At 44.1% G+C, this 20,145-nt stretch overlaps 1 protein-coding gene across 3 annotated transcripts in view; it reads left to right on the top strand.

Moving 5' to 3' along the window:
• PACRG (parkin coregulated) overlaps nt 1-20,145 on the top strand; it is a 1,057,472-nt gene that overhangs the window by 185,199 nt on the left and 852,128 nt on the right. The window contains exon 1 of one of the 3 annotated variants that reach the window (XM_069607690.1): nt 13,779-13,834. The exons of the other annotated variants lie outside the window; for them this stretch is intronic. Coding sequence (XP_069463791.1) covers nt 13,817-13,834 — 18 coding nt within the window. The 5' untranslated portion in view covers nt 13,779-13,816. Of the gene's footprint in view, nt 1-13,778; nt 13,835-20,145 lie in introns of those variants that run through there. 3 annotated transcript variants of the gene reach the window in all.

The following is a 20,145-nucleotide window of genomic DNA, read 5'->3' as shown; positions in this document are numbered from 1 at the left end:
GAAATTACATATACACATTATATATTACCTTGGGTAGGTCTCTGTTCCAACTCTGATGTTTCTAAGAGCTTGGGTTAAGAAATGACAACATTTTGCGCTTTTTGGTTGGTTTTCCAATATTGGACTTTTACCTAAATTTACACAGAGGTACACCCCCCTTCTGGGCATATTACAGTAATTTACTATGTCTCTAGCATAAACCCCATGTCTGCAATATTAATAAATAGCGGGGTCGGTCTCAGAAAATCATACGGAATGGAGTTTGGGCTCAAATCATGAGGGCAAATATCCATTTTAAGGATCCCCAAATTGTACATTTCTGTGAGCTAAATACAAGATTTTATAAGCAATTTAATCAAAAATACATTTGGTGCAATATGAAATCCACATTCCAGTCTGGGTCCGCCCCCAGGAACTTGGTGAGTCAGAGATCAAATGTCTCTCCTTCCCCCAGAGCAATGTTTACAGTCACAGCTCAAATCAGCATATTCTATTCAATGGAAAGAGTCTATTGTGTTGACTGAGGTCAGCAGACCAGGGGGGCCACTCTGCATTTGGTTAACAGAAACCTGTGATTTCCTGCCTTCTTGTGTGGAGTTCTGAGGTGTGAAAGCTTCCCAGCCTCTTGGACTGTTAATTGAATCAGACTGTCTTCTGGGAACAGCAGGTGTTAAGAATTTTCATTAACCAGCAAGGCTTTGAAGTCCAGGGTGGCTCAGGCTCCTTTGTCAGCTACTGAAATACAGTTCTCCTGTCAGAGTTTAGACCGCTAGCACCAGTTAGTGTCCAATGCCGGTACTGCACCTATTTTTGGAAGCTGTCTTGAATTAATACATTTCAAAAAGAAAGGATTTTACTTGATGCTATATGATCCTTGCTTGACATGGCATTGATGTGGATCTGCATTAGAGTAAAGTAGAACACTCAACCAGAGTTGGATTTTTGTTTGGTGGTTTCGTGGCCATGATCTTAGCAATTTTTGACATTAATGAAACAAGTTTTTTAACGGCTCTGGGTGCAACCAAAGGATGGGTCTGGGAATTGTCCAAAGTGGATGGTGGCTTATCTGTCAGGTTTTCACTGCGCCTTTTCTGGTGGGCAGCATTGCTTTTTATGCTATCCGCAACGCACAGTGATGTTGTAGGGCTCAGATGAAAACATCCCACAGCCTGGAACGCTGCAGAGGGTGTGCCTTTTCCGTGGCTGGTCCGAAGATGTGGAATTCCTTGCTGGTAGCGCTTCATCAGATTCAGAATCGTAACATGTTTAGGTGACCTTTAAAAATCTGCGGGTTTGGTTTGTGGGCACCGCTCGTTCTTCAGTTTCACTTGCAGGTGATTGTTTAAAACTACTTCTTTAAGTCTAGAAATTATGTGAATGGGGTGCAAAACCATTAATGAGTGCCTGTGTACTGGACACAAACTTACAACTGGGTAAAAGGACCAAGGCTGACTTGCCACTAAGTTGTTTTCTTGAATACTTTGATACAGTATCTCATAATGTTTGTGTATGATTTCTTTCAAAACAATTCTCAATGTTATGTTCCAAAAATTATGTTCTATTTATTAATCAAATACTTAATCCTAGTAGAAGAATTGTCTAACTACAATTAGAGGGACGTGCCTGACCTTCACAATTCTCAGCAGACGTCTTCCTCATCTTATTACTAGAGTGGTGAAATAGGTTACTAGTGTTCACTACTCCTAGTTGCTTCTTCCTCGTCCCAGAACTGTAATACGTTGAATGAGGAAAATTGAGGGGAACTGCTGTACAATAGCCCATAAAGGTCTGGGGTGGGTTAGGTTGATTCTCAAAGTGAAAAGTGGGATACCATGTCTGCCCTGTGAGTACCCTTTTCCCAATCCCCAAGGACCCTTCACCCAGGTGATTTTTTTCCTCGCTTCTCCACGCCGAGGGCCGGGATCCAAAAGTGATGGCCGTTCCCTGGCCACCTGAGTGGAGGATCAGTGGGGCGGGGGGTATGAGTGAGGATACCCTTGGGTTTCTCACACCTCCCGCACAACAAATAGGAAAGAAATACCTGGTGTCTTGCCCACTCCCCCACATTTATTTATTTGAATTCATCAGGCATCGGAGCGCTACAAAAAACACCACTTACAAACTTGACATACATAAATAATAACAGGAATGCACGCACAAAAACATCAAAGATAAATCAATCAAGGGTAATCCCAGTAGACGGTCGTTTCAGATTAGCAGATAGGAATTGGATATCAAACTACAAGTCTTAGTTTTGAGGAACCCATAGGCAGGTAAATAGTAGGGCTCTAGTTGTGTTACAAAAATGCTGCTCTCCTAATATTGGTAGATTTTTCTTGAAAGTTATCGTTTAGATTGTGTTTATATATTTTAATTTATTTAGTACAAAACATTTTGTCCTACATTTATGAAAGGTAGGCAAGCAAAGAGGCTTGAGCAATCCAGAGAAATTGTTAATTCCTCCCAAAAAACGGACAGCCTTTTTTACCCATATACAGTTACATGTTTGGTACATCTTCATCTTTTATTTGATGTATGTTTCTTTTTTATATAGTCCTATGTGCCACTTTTCAGAAACTGCAAACCACTTTCTGGTGGTACATTAATCCTTTGGACATGCTCACAGACACAAACACGCACACGTCTGCTAACATGGTTCCCTTTTACCCTTAAGACGTATATTGACGTTCAAATAAGGATCAGTGGGGTGATGATGATTCGTGCCCTCAACCCCCACCAAGTCACACTGCCCTTAGCTACATTTGTTTGGCTTGTCTCCCGGGCAAAACTGGGGTAAGCATTCAAAGAGTTAAGGGAGACCATATGAGCAGGATCAGATGGGTATATATTTGGCCAAAGGCAAGAGTGGTATCTTAGATTTGACAGCATCTGTTGCAAGGTGTTGTTGAAAAGGTTTTTAGGTCTATCAGCCCAGTGAGTTAATCATTTGCTCTGAGATCTGTAGGTTACGGGTTCCTATCTTGTGACAGCGACTCAGTCTTCTGTTGTTCAGAGGTTAATAAACTGTGTGCCATTAAATTGGGTGATAGTAACATAACACTGGTTATTTTCAGTTCTAGGAATAATCTTATTTTAATTCAGAAGTACATCCAGATATGTGTTTGTCTGATGAGGGACATGTTGGTGATGCATGGCCGATACCAGGATTTAAGTTGCCCTAGGCGAAGTGTCAGTTTGGCACCCCTGCCTTTTACTGTGCATTCAGATTTTACATCTTCAAAGCGTAATGGCACACCCTATTGCACTACTGCTGGTGGCACCCTACCAGAAGCCTAGAATTGTTTAACACTGCTCCTAGGCCTCAGGCACCTGACGGTTTGCGAATTAAAAACTGAGAGGAACTAGACGCAGAGATGGGTATTGTAGGCAGAGAACCGCTCTAGTGGCTTAAGACCTTTTCGCCCAATATGAATCACAGAGGAGGTGGGCCTTTAGAGCTTTGCAAAATTCAGAAGATAAGTTTCGTTAGTTGGATATGGAAAGTGAATTTCAGATGATGTATCCCTGGAAGTGATCTGTGGCCTCCTGGAAGCAGCAGTGTGGGGGCTCAAGAGCAAAGACTGTCTTTATTTTGCAAATATTGGAACAATTCCCATGGATGGCCTTGTTGAGGAGGCTTATGCTCTGAACTGGGAATTGTTCCACTGGTAATGGCATCTTAGATCGTTTAATTAATCCACGGTTAAAGTTGTAATTTCGAGGTGTTCTAATCCTACTATCTTCGAAGCGATTTAATTTAAAGCTTTGATATTCGTGTTGATTAACATCTTGTTTATTCTTAGAATGATGTAGGGGTACAAAAATGTGAAATTCTTCAAATAGTGCTGCCATTCATTCGGCCATTTATTTTTGTATTGCGGACAAAGCTACTTTGGCCAGTTTCTGTTTAGTTGTTTTGGCATATTTTATTGAAACAAGGAAAACTTGCAATCTGGCAGTTAAGAGATAAACAGGCATGCACGATGAAAGTGACATACAGGCCCAAAAACAGAATTATTAAAATAACAGCGCAGTAACTTAATATAACGGTTAAAACTGTTGAAAAGCATTTTTGATTATAACCCCCCCAAGAGGTCGGCCCTCCACTGGATATTTTAAATGGCCAGCAGTGCTCAAAGCAGGGGGTGATAATACAGGGAGTGGGCCAAATGACGCAGATGCCGCAGGAACAAGGACGTGGGATGCAAAGAGGGAGGATCTCGATAAGACCATGACAGGCATGCGAACCCTAGAGCTAAGAAGTTTGTCCGTATCCCGTCGTCTAGGAGTGGAATAACACCATGCTCCCCTTGAACCTTCCCTTGCATCGCGAACAGCTGGACTTCAAGAATCCCGGACACCACTGTTGGTCTCTGCCTAGACTTCCAAACACGCAAAATTAGAGTTTTGGCTACAGCAAAAGCCCTCTACAACCATAGCTTCTGGGACTCCCTGATAGTACTTTTAGGATCCAAGGGATACAAGAGTCATCAAAGGGTGTGCAGCAATCTGGAAACCGAAGACCACGTCTATGTGATCTAAAACCTCCACCTATATAGCCCCACCCACGAGCCCACTCAAAATAAGTGCATCAGTGCTCTGGGGATTAGTCGAAAGCCCTGCATATGGCTGACTGTTGTAGGCACAGCCTGCCGTCCTTCTTGCATCCAGTAAGTGCAAAAACAAGTTTCTGCTCTTGCAATTAGATCGAAGTTTGAATTGTGCAAAGAATGACTGATCAATCTCAAAGCTAGCTTAGTTACACAACCCAGCAAAGACTAGCATGCTCTTCGCTGGGCCTGGAGACCACCCCATAGGTGATAACACCATGCACTGCGGATGCAGGGAGCTGGATACTAGTTTCTGCAGAGGAGGAGGGTCGCCTATTTCGTCAATAATTAGCTGAGCTATACTATAGCTATAGTAATGGTGTTCCCACTCTGTCAGCTTATATCAGGAAAACATCAATCATATTCCCATTGGACCAATCCTGCCCGAGTTTAAAGCTACTCCACTCGTCGAAAGATTGTGTGACCATTTTGAGTTGTCACCAGGTTCCCCATATAGCGGGTGTTTGTCGCCCCCCCCCCAACTTTCATAGCACACCATTTTGTCCCCATTCATTTGGCTTGGGCACCTTTTCTTCAGATGTCATGCCACCCTCCCCCCACCATTTTCAGCAAAATTACTCCTCTGGTTACGGGCAGTTTCTTTTCCCGGCAGAAAGCTTTTCCATAGAAAGCAAAGAACTAAGGGAATGGGGTGAGCTTCTGTGTGTTCGAATGTTTAGCATCGGTTTCATAACCACGCCCCCACCCCAACACCCAAACCAATGGCGAAAAAACTGTAAAGTGAAGGCAGCATGGTAGGCTGCAAGACCATGCATTCCAAAAAACCCGTCTTATTTTCCTGTGTAGAATGGAGTTTCGAAATGGTTCTCTTCCCAGATCCCTGAAATAACAATTGGACATGTCCCTAATTTGCTTCAACAACCTTTGTGAGAGAAAGAATGACGGGGAGCTGAAGCATTACACGAATCGAGGCACGGCACACATTTTAATAGTGTTCACTCCTTCCCCCGATCGACAGAGTGAGCTGGCCCCACTATCCTACTACTCAGTCAGTTTTCAGTCTCCGCAGAATTGCGCGTAAATTCACCTACTTCTGGGTTGTTGCCTCCTGACTGCTTTCCCTCCAAGGTACTCGAGACTGCCCTCAGCTGCACAGTTAAGAAATGCCCTGTGACAGCCGGCGTTAAAGGGCAACGCTTTTCTCTTATCCGGATTGATCCTTTCCAGAACTATCCAAGAGGTTTCGCAGCAACGATTTGGGGATCTCAGTTAGAGACCAGCAACAATGGATAATCCACATGGACTAGGAGCCATTCCTCCCTCAACTTTTCTCTTGACATCCTCAGTTTTGTGGATCATGGCAGACAGGAGCTCCATTACTAAATCAAACAAGCATTGGCAAAGCAAACAATCTTAGCTTTTGTAGTGTGTAGGCAAGGGAAATACATTTGCCTGGCAGTGTCTTGTTGATATTTACTGCCCCGTTAATGGTAGCAGCTCTAAAATTGTGCAAGTAGCGGGGTATATAATAGCAGAGCCTGGCAAATGCCTAATACTTATACACAAGTTGAAATTGTTGGCTTTGCCAATGTTTGTAACTGGACTTCTGTGAAGTAAAAGCATAGTACTTGTAAAATGAGTGAAGGCAGACCTGGTCAATATATTTTTTATTACACCACTAGCGTGTTGACCGCTCCAATTAAGCCATTCATTCTCAGAAGTGAACTTTTTAAAAACACACTGGCAGGCACTTCAAGCACAAAGTTTGTTGGTAAGGTTTGCCAAGACCAGCTCAAACCGATCCCAGCAGGATGTGTTTTGGGTGGGATGTGGCAGGAAGTAGGTTGGACTAGCCATAGAGAGTAGCATGGCCACGTGCAGTCAATCAGTGGGTAACTAACCAAGCAGCAGCTACAAACTTTGTGCCCCTTGTTGAGCGGTCAGAAATGCGAGATGGACTCAAAGGTAAAGCTTTCTCAATGTTGCCATTTATTAAATGAAAAGGGTGGGATGAACGTGCCTCTTTCCCTATCCTAGCAAGAATGCCCCTAACTAGCAAACTATACTAAAGAAGGATGATCTATTGTCCAAAGGTCTCTGAACTTCACACTAATACATAAAACAAAATAACACAAGCAATATTTGGCTGTCTTCGATTCAACACAATAGAATAAAAGTTCAAACTTAGGTTTTTGAAAGTACTCCTTGTGGCAAGGGTTGGATTTCCTTCCCCTGGATCAATGCAGGAATAGCTTTGGAGAAGCTCTGATTCAACAGAGTTCATTTCAGTTCAACACAAGATCTTTTCCTTCAAATGTTACTTTCCACTTGGTAAAGTAAAGGTCTCTTCCATAAACAATTGTTATACAAATCAAAGTAATTGGTGTCTTGCCCAATATCCTTCTTGGTAAATCAAAAATGCCTCTCCCTAAAAACACAAGTTCATAAATCAAGGTAATTGGTTTTCAAAGAATGTAAAGCAATTATCAGCATATCATATTTCTTCTTCAAATTGACTACTGTTAGAATAGCACAACTACTACTTCTGGTAATGCCACACTTGTTCTTCAAATTAAATTTGGTTAGCAAGTTCTTTTAATTACACCTTTTTGCCCCAATCGTACTGCTTCAGAACAACATCTTCTTTTCTGGTCCACTCGTTTGTCAGGAATAACTACTATTGGTCCATTTCCTGGCTTACTCGCCTGCCTAGATGTAAAACTCCTACAACTATAATTGTTATTAGTGGCAATATGTATTCCAAGATTCCCCACACCAGTAGCCTAGGTGAGGAGGGTTGAACAATGGCCCCTTCTGTTTATAGTCTCTTGACAATGTGGGTTACAGGTCTCCCCAGTTGGTGTCCGATTTAAGGGGGGGGTTGCACCCTTGTCGCCTTAGTATTACTCTTTTGCAGCCTCTTGGTTGTTGGCAATGCGGATTATAGGTTTTACCCCCATTGGCATCCTATATAAGGGAATTTGCACTCCTGCTACCTTTTGAACTGCTTTATTTGTTCGGTATTTAAAAATGAATTTGTGTAAAATGTCCTATTCGGAGCACTCCGGGGTCACTTTTAAAGTCAGGCACACTCACCTGTCTTCTTTTGCATCTCCGATCCCCTCATTAATTCTGCAGTGGGTCCCCCGTCTCTTGCCAACACTTGCGTGTCTGCAGCAGTCGGCACAGTTGCTTCCCAGAGCTCTGCCAGCTCTGTTGACCCTCAGCTGCCTCCTGCACACCAAAGCGCTGCACGTTGGGCTGGGAGCATATCTCCCTGTCGGCTGGGCTTCTCTTAGTGACACCACTTCCTGCTGCGCTTACTCTGCAGTGTGACAGGCCTCCACATCCCGCGTCGGCATCAGCTGGCATTCTTCCTTCAACTTCTGCAGCAGACCCAGCACTCTGGTCTGCCTCTGCCTCAGCTACTCCTTCAGCATCTCCTTCCACCTGAAACTCCTTCCTGAGTTTAAATGTCCCACTTAGGTGTGTTGGTCTATATCATTCTGGTTAATGGCATTGTTGATCCTTACTAACTGTAGTTCCCTTTTCCTCGTCCCACTACCAAGGGCATCATGGATCCTAAAGTCCATAATAGTTTTGGGGTTTTGATGTTTAATTTGGATTGCTGTGTGAAATGAGAGTTGTCGGGGTTAAGGAATGTAGTGAACAAGGTTTGAGTTCTAACTTTAGGGCCTCTATTTGTGACATGTTCATAACCATTAGAGGAACTTCTATTTAATTTCCGGAACCCCCAAGGTATACATCTTGTTCTGGCTAGATGACTTTTCATAGCATGGTCTTTGTGTAGTTTCATAGGGGGGGGATACCTGTAAAATGACAGCATGCAATTATGTATTTGGGAATTAGGGAAATCTCTGCTTCAGAGGAATATGGATACTGTGTCTCTCCCAGAGGAGTCGCCACTTCCGCCTGATAGCCCTCTCCTCCCATGTGACCCTCCCACCTGATACCACTCCCAGCGTTAGGATCGGTAGTGGCTGCCTTCCCCTTTCCACAGGGGAGGCGACTTTAGTCTGTGGTTTAGTGATGACTGAGCTGGATTCATCCCACCCTCCTCACATGTTATTTCTCCCTAGCTGCACTGTAATGTAGCAGTTTTGGCTTATGTGTGGCTCTTTGACCAAAACTAAAACGTGTGAGAGTGGGCACTTGGGCCTCGGTTCCCCTACACGATTTTAAAACATGTGATGGTCTACAAGTCTAATGCCTCTCCCAAAGCCAAACATGATCAATGCCTGTTCAAAGAAGTCCCACCTCACCCGGTCAAAGGCCTTTTCTGCATGAACACTAATGGCCATTACGAGAGTGATGCTAGAGCAATTTAGTGCTGCAAGATCAATCAGCTCCCTAGTACAGCTCTGACCATTCATACCTTTGATAAAATACCACCTGGTTGGCTGCAGCCCACCAATGTATCCACGACCTTTTCTAGGCAAGATGCAAAAGCTATAATATTGAAGTCAGGTGATGCAAAGTGATGGGTCTATAGCTCGCACAATTAGTCGCTTCTTTCCCTTTTTGTAAGAATATGGTGCTAGCCCGGTGTTAACGGGCATAGGCAGCTGTCCATCCTAAACAATCTTATGAAACAAGTTGTATAGAACCAGGGCCCCGAATTCCTGACAAAACGGTGCTGGAAAGTTTTGGAGGCCAGGACATTTACATTGTTTCATGGTATTAATAGCAGAAGTTACTTCTTTCTGCTCATCCATAAGGCAGGCGTCATCCCTGCCGAGACAGGGAAAAGGTATCCCTCCTAAAACGGTCCCCAAGGCCCCTCTAGTAGCACTCGGACAGACACTCCATGCAGCTTTGTGTGATGTCATAATCACACTGGCTCAAGATACCAAGATTCAAACTCCAGAAGGCCGGAGGCAGCAGCTTCCCCACTCTAGCAGCCAAGACATGGAATCCCATGGCCTTAACGTTAAGATCTGAAACATCCTTTCTTATCTTCAGAAAAAAGGCTAAAGCATGGCTCTCCGCTCAAGAGAATTAGCTCTGCGCCCCCTTTAACAATTGACTGTAAAGTCCTTAACGATTGACTGTAAATTCACACTGTTATATCTTTGAACTGTATATAATCATGCCGTCTAATACACTATCATGTATATATGTAATTTATTGTAACCATATACTTATAACATTTTCATTGTATACTCGTGCAAGAAAAGCGCCCAGATGCCTCAGGGCTTGGCGTGCTCTACAAATAAATAAAATACAAGTACATACGCTTTGGCCTTTTTCAGAGCGTTTAATGGTTAGCTGAAGAAATTGAATTAACATGACATGGCTACGGACCAAGATCACCGCAAGGGACACGTTACAGAAATGTTGCATTGGTGCAATGCACACGTTTACACCACAGTGCTGACTCCAGGGTGAACGTTAGTGCCATGCAACATTGCATCTGCGCAAGTGTGCCGTTTCTGGCCGAAGATCACAGTGTGGTGCGGCAACTCAGACTTGGGAAATGGGTATCTAATCCCAGCGTCATTAATAGCCTCTAGAAGTCTAGATTGTGACTCGCCACACAGATGACTCGCGGCCTTGAATGCTAACAGTTTGCCCGGGAGAGCTCGTTTTCCGATGAAGTGAATCCAAAGCAGTGTGTCCTGCAGCTGTAAACAATTACCCTGTACAATAATGCATGCTGCTGCTGCGCATTAAAGCACCTCGTTTATCGTCGCCGGTGAAAATTCGGAGCGGTGTTGCCAGAAATCTTCCCGCGGTGTGATTTGTCTGTTCTCAAACACTTCCTTTGGTGTCATATTCATTTCACGACCCACTGGCTTTGCCACCCGCGCATGAAGGGAATTTCATAAAAAGCATGTTGCAGATGGAGAGTAGATCTCACATCCTACAGCAAACCTGTTTTTACTGATTTTATGCAGAAAATATTTTGTTGCCAAACAAAATACGGACTTGCGAAAGTATCCATGTGTTCCTTGTCAAATGTAAACAAAAAACGAGTTATAGAAAAAAGTGTCACGTTCTATGCATACTACAGAATTTAAGTTCAAATGCCTTTTGTTGTTCCTTGTTTCTTGAACTGCCCACATACATTTCATTTCACAAATCATTCGAGGTGGGGGAGACAGATGAATCATGGGTAAAACTGGTTTGGCTCAAATAGCCAAAGTTGGGCTGATCCAGCAAAAGCCCTATACCTGGAGCCCTGCTTCCCCGCCCCCCACAACACAAACCCATACCTCACCTACTGCACAATGAGATGAAATGATTTGCCCAAGATCACATTGTGGCAGAATGCCATCTGGCGAGGGTGGTATAGTCTGAACGTTTTTGATTTTTAGCAATAAAACAATGTGGGTATGTTACTGAGAGGGAGTGCTGCCAGTTAGACCCCCCCATTTCATAGTATTTCATGCCAAAATCTTAGTGAACCCATGCACCGCTGTTCTGACCATCTTCTGACATCCTACCCTCATTTGGCAGCTAAAGGCACATGTGCATTTAGAACAGCTGCTGAATGCAACGTTCCACCAGGCAGTGGAGCTTTTTAATCACCTTGACCTCTGCTTCATATCTTTATAATGATGTACCCCAGCAGCTTGGCACATTAATATCTAAATATAAGCCATGTCTTGTTATAGCATGTGGCTGCTGGTATCACACATTTATGAAGCAGCAAGCATTTGGATGTCCTATTCGTGTGAGCTTGGCAAGTTGACTCTTTCATGACAGGCATGGTGCTTTATTAGCTGTTTGACCTGGGTATTCCCACAACAACCATGTGGGGCCCTGCATAGGAAGCCTAGTTTGATCCCCACTACCCCCCAAAGAAGGTCAACACTTTCCTCAAGGAGATAGGAACCATCCCCAGAATGCCCCCTCTGAGCTGGTACTTCAGAGACTGTCCTAACATGACAATGTCCCCCTCACACCAGGGCGCTGGAGTTATTTTGAAGTAGACCGGTAGAGGAAGGGGATGGAGTAGAGTAGCCCAGAGGAGAGGTTTAGGCAAGAAAGGGGTTCTGCTCCCTGAAATTCCCGCCCCACTTACTGCAGACAAAGGACTCTGGGTATGACATCAGAAAGCAAAGATTGGACACTGGACAAGAAGCTTACTCTGGACCAATCCACTGTAGCATTTGGTCGACCTAAGGAGAGGAGACACTCCCTCAAACGTTCTTTCTACTTCACGTCAATAAGGATTCACCTGCAACTCTGGAATACACTCTATTGTCAAAAAAGTCCTCTGCCTTTTTGGTGAATTCAGAGATTTCAAAGTAAGAGGCACACTCTTGTCTCTAATCATCCCGAGCTTATGTGGGATGACCAGTTTGTTAGGTAAGGTCTACTGCAACTGCGAGACTCGCTCTTAGGTCCTTGTTCTCTTGAAGTGCCAGAAACCTGCAAGTGCTCTCTAAAAACCTTCCTGGTTGGGGAGGCCAGAAGAAAGGACTCGCCTTGCCCCTGAGATCCTAGGCTGGGGTCTCCCAACAGCCACAGAACCAAGGAACATACCCACGGCTTTCCCTGCATCTATGAATGGGGCGAGAGCCTGTAAGAAAAGAGCCATTATTTTTCCTAATGCAGAAAGTACTAATAATGCCATTTTGGGCACCTTCAACATCATCCAAACTGCTGCAGTCCAAACCAATGCATGGAAACTGCTTGAGTGCTCTCCGACCTCGAAGCTCCACCGCCCCTGCATCCGCGCACCACTCCGTACTGAATCTCTGGTGTCTCTGCTTCCGAGACCCACCAAGTCTTTTAGTGTTCCCAACTCAACACCACCTGCCAGGTTACCCGCTTCTTTGGGATCCATGCTGATGCCACTTCAGTAGCCTGATACTGTTTAAGCCAGCCAAGCGTGCTTACTGCCGAAGGTCAGTCTTCGCTTCTCCAAGCTTCTGATTTTTTTGTATTTTTATTTTTTTTATAGATTTTTTTTTTAGTGCCACTGGTCGGACAAAGCCTGCCATCCCCATTGGCTAGACATGCAAGCCATCACCGCTCCAGACACAGCACTGCAACATTGAACGCATCAACACCCCTTCTCGACTTGAGCCCAGTCCAGTGCTGACTCTCGGCTCAATGCTGAAAAGCCTAGCTCAACCCTGTTGAGCTACATAAGCCATTGGAAGAGAACCCTGTCCCCATGATCTGTCTTACAGCACCATTGTAACTTTTAAGCCCCCTTCCCTACATTTCTTAAGACCTCTTCATAAACTTGACATTTGCTGTTAAAATCAAGTGCCTGGATCCATATCTTTACAAGAGTGCTCCTTTTCCCAACATCTACATTCTCTGTTTCTTTTTACAGTGTTTTTAATTGTGTGCATTGTTAGTTTTTTTGAAAGTTTCTATTTTACTGGAACCTTGGAGGGACATTATTTTTTTTTTTGGCACTACACTTCTACGGTTCTTTGTATTGCAGATGTATCGGCCTCCAGAAGATTATAGCCTGCCCTCACCCATTTTAACAAAAAAAGCATACTTGTTGGACTGTTCCTGTTTCCCCGTTATGATTGAGATCACTGGATATTTAGTAGTTGTATGGGGCTGAGCCAATACTCAACCCTTTACTTCTGCGCTGAAGTAGATACTTAACTACATATCTTTTAGCTCTAGTACATACAGGGATGTGCTCCTGTTTGGCTTGAATGACATACAATAACACTCTGATTTTATATAGATGGCATGAAAAGTACACAAATCATATAACAAACCAACCTGACAAATACATAAACTCGTTTAGAACTATGTAAGGCTAAGAGTATCTTTGTATATACCTAAACAGAATGCAAAATACAAGTTCCAGAAAGCAAAGAAATAACAGCCTTAATATGCTTCTCAACTGTACTGTCAAGATTGACACGACAGTAACACAAAATAATACAGTTTTAAAGGTTGCTTGCTTGTAGTCCTTGTTTGACACAGACAAGCAGTTTGCTTATATGCATGATGTGGAGAAGATGTGAAGTTCTACGAAAAACAAACTCTTTTATGTGCATGTCAAACAATCCTGGAATTAAACTAGACGCACAATGGAGCGGGATGGTATTTTGTCAGTATCCACATAAATAGCTCTAACTGCTAATCTGTTGCCTAGGGAGACATGATAAAAAAGGATTTGAGAGCCATCACTCCATTTCCTTCTTAAGGAACTGTGCATTACTAGCATCCTTCTTATGAAATGTTAAATGCTAAGGATTGTGAGGCCCCAGCAGTATCAAGTCCCTATCTGGCTGCCAATGCATATCTCCAGCCAGGTAAGAATGCTTTATTCTTCATTGTTTTCATTCAGGTTTGAGGAGGCGGTGCTCGGATCTGTTTTCTGCAAGCAGTGGTTCTAAAATCAAATTGAGCTGTGCCAGCCACTTGATCAACACTGGCCCGAGCCCTGCCTGTCATGTTCAACCTTTACAGCTTTCATTTATAAGAACCTTGCACTGCAATGTTATTTAGGGGTTGCCAGGGGTCGCAACTGCGACCCCTGAAATCTCCCTTACTACCCCTAAAAAATCGTTTAAAAAACACTTTTTTAATGCAAGGTCCTGGGCTGTGTCCACCGCCATGTGGCTCTTTGCATCTGGAGTGTCTGTTTGTTTTTTTTTTCAGGCCTCTTAATAAAAAAAATAAACAAAAAACAAAAAAAACAGGGGTACCACAATTCTAACACTTTCAGTAGTGACCCTAAATAAGAAAGAATGGGAATACCAAATTATTTGTCTTTCTAGAATTCTATAATAATTGCTAGACTCATCAAATGTTTATTTCAGGCACACTTCAGGGGGTTAATCACTTATTTTGTGTGTTATTGAACACCTCAACTCAGCCTTTCATCCTTCTGAGGTCATGATAAATGAGTCCCAATACAGGTTGGGTGATATTGTATGTATATTTGGTCTACATAAAGCACTTAAGCTTAAGTGCTATATAATAGCACCTCATCATTTGGCCATGGGCGCCTGCTTGCATTCACAGTAATTTGGTAATATGGGCCTATACACACTGATATTATCAAAACATATTGCGATCCATTATTGTATGAAATATATATCACATTATAGTGATATTGTAACCATATTTTTCGTAGTGTGCTTAGGAACAATGCTATGTGATACCACTTCCTGTTTTTTCAACGGGTGAAAGGTCGTGTTCCATCACTTCGGGGTGGGGGTCAAAACGTGATATTGTCAGAGGTCAAGGGTCATGTGATGTCACTTCCGCTACCCCTAGCATTTCGGTGAAATGACGTCCCTGACCCTGCATCACTAGCGGGTGGGCTGCACAAGCCGGTGCAGCTTGCCTCCGAGGTATGTTTTGGCTCAAGTGTCAGTGATAAACATTAAATGGTTTTAAGAAATACTTGTTACTTAGATGGATTTTCTTTAGAGGGCAAAATCTACAAGTAACATGCCTACCGTGAAAATGGTGGCTTGACTTCATGTTAAGCCCCTCTTCCATGTTCATTGTCTGCTTGATGGTGTACTGTAGGCACTGACAACAGAAGGGGTTGCCCCGGAGAGAGAGCTGTGGCAAGGAGTAAGATATTGCCCATCTTGTTTCATTTGTGTATTTATATAGAGGACAGAGAGGAAGGGGGGAAGGAGGCAACATCCAGCCAACAGGTTGCTCTGAATGTGGCCATATATCATTATCTGAGCAATCTGATGGCCTCTAAACTCTTCCTAGAAACTGATAATTACCTGTGCTTTTGTTTTTTTGTATACAAGTGCGATTTAGTTATTTAACTTTACGCACACTTATAAATAAACACATAGAAAATTACCATTTTAAAAACAATATTACATTCCCATTGTTCGAGTAGGCATTTCGAATGGATTGTGTTCTCCCACGTATTCCCCATCGTAAATCTGATTGCAACTTCGGAAACATTTTCATTATATCGGGTGCCCTGCATCGTCGGGTCATGGCCCTCGATGGCCTCCGTCCTGTAATGTCGTGACGTTGTCACTGGTATAAGTATCTTGCGTGGAGACTTTCGCCTACAGCTCCGTATTGAAGCAATCTTTGCACGCTTCGGACAGTTCATCGTCTCAGCAATTTTCTAATTGACTATTGTTTTTCGAATTATGTCTACACTAAAGACCGGTTTCAAACAGTGTTTGAAATGTAGTGCTAAAATGTCCATTACAGGCACACATAGGATCTACCTTTGGTGCTTTGGTGTGGACCATAAAGTCAACGACTGTGGTTCCTTTCAGTCGATGACAGTGAAGGCCTTGAGGAAAAGGAAGGGAAAGCTTGTTGAGGTTGGCCCCTTTCTGAATACCCTTCAATGACCCCTTCGAAGAGGAAGTTGTCGGATGAATCCAGGGAAGTTTCCACTTTTAAGAAGCACTCGAGATCCTTGTCTTGCCATCCATCCTCATCTTCGTCACACAAAAGGTCAAAGAAACAACACCATTGGTTGCAGTCGTCTTCGTCAGACTCCTCACTTGACAAGTGGATTCACTTTCCCAGCAAGTCGGCATCTGCAGCTGACTTGGAGAAATGTCGAATCTAAATGCTGGATGTGTTTCAGAAAGCAGCTACAGTAACCCCTTTCAAAGAGCCCATGAAGGCTTCAGAACCCACTGCATCTGGTAGGATGAGCAGGGTGTCTTCGGAGACCTTTTCTTGCAGGCCTAAGAGCCCACGTGGTAAGTCTCCTTGACGTTCATTGAAGGATTCTTTGTCTCTACACAAGTCGAAGTCAAAATCTTCTTCCTCGAAGGAACTGACACCTGGTCCAGCGAGACCAATGTTGTCATCAAAGTCATTGAAGCTGTTGACACCTTCAACACCCTTGGTGCTGTCGAACTCCTTGAACTATCAAAGTCTTTGGTTGATAGGAGGAGGGACGAAGGAGGAAGGAGGGAGGAGGAGGAAGATTCAAATAGGTGTTGGTGATGGGCAAGGTCACAGAGTACCTAGTTTGGGGGAAACCTGTGGCTTTTCTAGGGAAAGATGATCTTGAATAGAGGATCCCAAGAGAGCCTCTGTTGCCCTTTCACACAGCTCTGAGAACCAGGGTTTTGGACAATTGTTTAAAAGCAGATACAACTCCATCATTCTACAAGGATCTTACCAAACAATACAAGCCTGCCTCAATAAACCGAAACTTTCTATTGAAACAACCTACTCCTGAAAATGTAGTGGTTCAGACAGCCACTTCCACTTCTAAGGCTGCAGCCTACCCGACTATGCTCCCGAATAGTGATGCCTTGGGGAAGAGGGAGTTTTCCACATACAGCATGGCTCTGAAAGCCATTAATTCAACTTGTGCCCTAGCAAAATATATTGCATTGCTGGAGAGGGACTGTTTGTGATGACACCTGTTGCGGTACCTACGTGCCCCGTTGAATTAGAAGGATTTGTCCTTGAGAGTTAAGGTGACGTTAGAGATCTTGCGTCGCACCAGGATTAGCTACTACGGAGACTTAGAGCCCCTCCACTCCGTATGTGACAGTATGTATTGGTTGTGTTGAGCTATACCTTCGTAGTGCACCGAGAAATAATGGAATAGGCAAGTAGTTATGATCAGAGTTATAAATTCCTTTTACTCGAATATACGGAGGACTTCTTTGTCCAGGAGGGATTCATCCCTGTGAACATCACCTTCTTCATGCATTATGCAGTGACCTATGAGCTAACCATATAGCCTGGATTTGAAAAAGGCAGCTCTGCCGAAACACGTGTCATCCACAAAGGCTCTAATATCACAAAAATAAAAGGAATTTATAACTCTGATCATAACTACTTGCCTATTCTATTATTTTTCGGCGCACTACGAAGGTATAGCTCAACACAACCAATACATACTAGCAAAATATATGCACACCTTGTGGGATGTAATAGCCTTGGCTGTGGCGCACATCCCAAAGGGGGAGGAAAGAGACTGGTTTCTAAGCCTGATATAGGATGACAAAGATGCCATGTGCCAGTCTCTTCAGTCTGGTCTAGACTCTGCAGACTCTGTAAATAGATCAATGACAGCAAGTACTGTTTCCACAAGTTTTGCTTGGCTGGGGAAGTCAGGTTTTGCACCTGATGTTCAAGCAAGGCTTTTAGACTTGCCTTTTGAGGGCACCCAACCTTTTGCCTCAAAGGCTGATGAGCCCAGAGAAGTTAAAGGGGTCCCAAGCTGCTGCTAATTCGCCCGGTGTAGTAATAATGCAGCTTCAACAGACACAAGGGTCTTCCCCCCGGTTGGAGAGGTCGGCCTTTTCATTGCTACTCTTGTATTACAAGAGGGGGAGGTCAGTTTGCGCTGAGGTGTTAGAGAAGGGCTCCCCATGGATCACAAGGGTGAGGACGAAAATCTCCTCTCTCAGCTGTTAATACTTTGCCCTCTCTACAACACCCTCAACCCCTTTTGAGTCCTTGGTTCAAAGGACTATGGTGGAGGGCAGGCTGACTCAGCATATCGAGAGTTGGTGGTGCATAACTGCTGATGCTTGGGCACTGCAAACAGTGGCTCACGGCTACTGCCTCCCTTTCTTAAGAAGACCCCCAGATTGTCCTCCAAGAGGCCAAGCCTTGAAAGATATGAATCCACTCCTCCTACAGAGATCTTCACCCTGTTGGAGAAAGGTGCAATGCTCAGAACCTGTAGCGTAGAGGAATCAAGGTTGGTACTCTACTTATTGTCTAATCCCCAGGACGGACGGTGGAGCGACCCATCTTGGACTTAAGATGCTTGAACAAGTTCCTCAGGAAGGGCAAGTTCAAGATGGCCACTCTTTAACAGACTCTTCAGGCCCTTCGACTCCACGATTGGTTGGTGTCATTGGACCTTCAGGATGCTTACTTACATGTGGCAATTTATCCCAAGCACAAAAAGTACCTAAGGTTCGCTGTTGGCATTTCTCCCTATCCGATTCGTGTTCTGCCATTCAGGCTCCCCTCAGCCCGAGGGTTTTCACCAAGCTCATGACGGTGGTGTCAGCAAGTCTAAGAGGGAGGGGATTCACATCTACCCCTACCTGGACTATTTGGTTTTGTCAGAGCTTGTTTTCCTGAACAGGCTCTGGAACATAACGGTGAGACTTGTCACTGCCTCCACAGGCTGGGCTTCTTCCTGAATTTCAAAAATTGACACATTCTCAGAAGCTTCAGTTTATTGGAGCAGTCCTGGATTCGTCCTCAGGGGCAGCCTCCTCTCCCGAGATGAGTGCTCAAGATCTTTAACAGATTGTCCGAAACATTTCAAAGTGCCCAATATCTTCCAGCCTTCGATTTCCTGAGGCTGCTCTGCCTCATGGCATTCTGCATTTTCCTGGTGCCAGAAGCCTCTTGAGAACTTGAGAATGAGAGGTCCCTTCAATGGGTCCTCCGATCCCAGTGTTCACAGTTCTCTTGCAAAATGACGGACCTTCTACAGGTCCGGAACACTGTCGCACAGGATCTTCTATGGTGAGCCTGTCTGGACAATGTGATGAAAGGACAACCTTTTTGGCAACCATGGCCAGAGATGACAATTGTGACAGATGCCTCACTCACAGGGTGGGGCTCCCACATGAACAACCTTTCAATCAGTGGTTCCTTGGTCTCGTAGTCCAGACTTCACATCAACATTTTAGGGCTGAGCGTGATCGGACTATCTCTGATGGCTTTTCTGCCTTCTCTACAGGCGATGAATTTTCTGATAATGGATAACACAGTGGCCATGTATTACCTCAACTAAAGAGGGGTTATAGGCATCACTACCACTATCCAGAGAGGCAATGACCCCCTGGGCACTACAAGAAGAAATCCCTCTGCTGGCCATTCAACTAGCCAGAGAAATTTATTTAGCAGCGCATACTCTCAGCAGGTAGAGCACTGTCTCCCATGAGTGGGAGTTGGCTCAGGAAGTCCTTCTAGAGATCTTCTATGGCGATCTGTTTGCGTCCAGTGTAAACAGGAAGTGCAGCCTATTCTGCTCCAGGGAATTTCGTCAGAGAGGAGCTCTATTCGACGTGTTGGTAGTGGACGTGTTCATACTAGTCCCCATCATTCCTCATGTCATCAGGAGGTTCACGAAATTCATGATCCTGTTTGCTCTGGAATGGGCCAGGAGAATGTGGTACCCAAACCTTCTAGAGATGGCCATCTGCCCCCTAATTCGTCTTCCCCTAAGAGAGGATCTGCTCTTGCAAGAGGGAGATTGCATTCTTCACCCAGAAATCAGGACCCTGAACCTTCACACATGGTTTCTAAAAGGGTAAGATACAAGGTTTGGAACCTTCCAGAAGATGTAATGGTGGTGTTGTTTTTGTCCAGAAGGCCAGCAACCAAATCTCTGTACTGCTGCCATGGGAACAAATTTTGCAGCTTGTGCAGGGATAAGAGTATTGACCCTTTTACTTGCAAAACAACTCTCTATTGTCATTCTTACTTCATCAGTCCCATCAAGGGCTTCAGGTTCTATGGTAACGTTTCTATTTCTAAGTGTTCGCTGGATCAGGGTTCCTATTTTAAAGATTCTATAGTGATTCAGTTCTTGAAAGGAATGACCATCATCTTTCCCCCAGTCCCATTTAGTCTACCGGTATGGGATGTGAATTTAGTGTTACGGTTTCTTAATTGGAGC

This window comes from Ambystoma mexicanum, chromosome 4q (assembly GCF_040938575.1).
Source record: "Ambystoma mexicanum isolate Mex_15411 chromosome 4q, UKY_AmexF1_1, whole genome shotgun sequence".
Taxonomy (NCBI): Eukaryota; Metazoa; Chordata; class Amphibia; order Caudata; family Ambystomatidae; genus Ambystoma; species Ambystoma mexicanum.
Note: the sequence above shows the minus strand (reverse complement) of the source record. Positions and strands in the feature narration are given on the sequence as shown.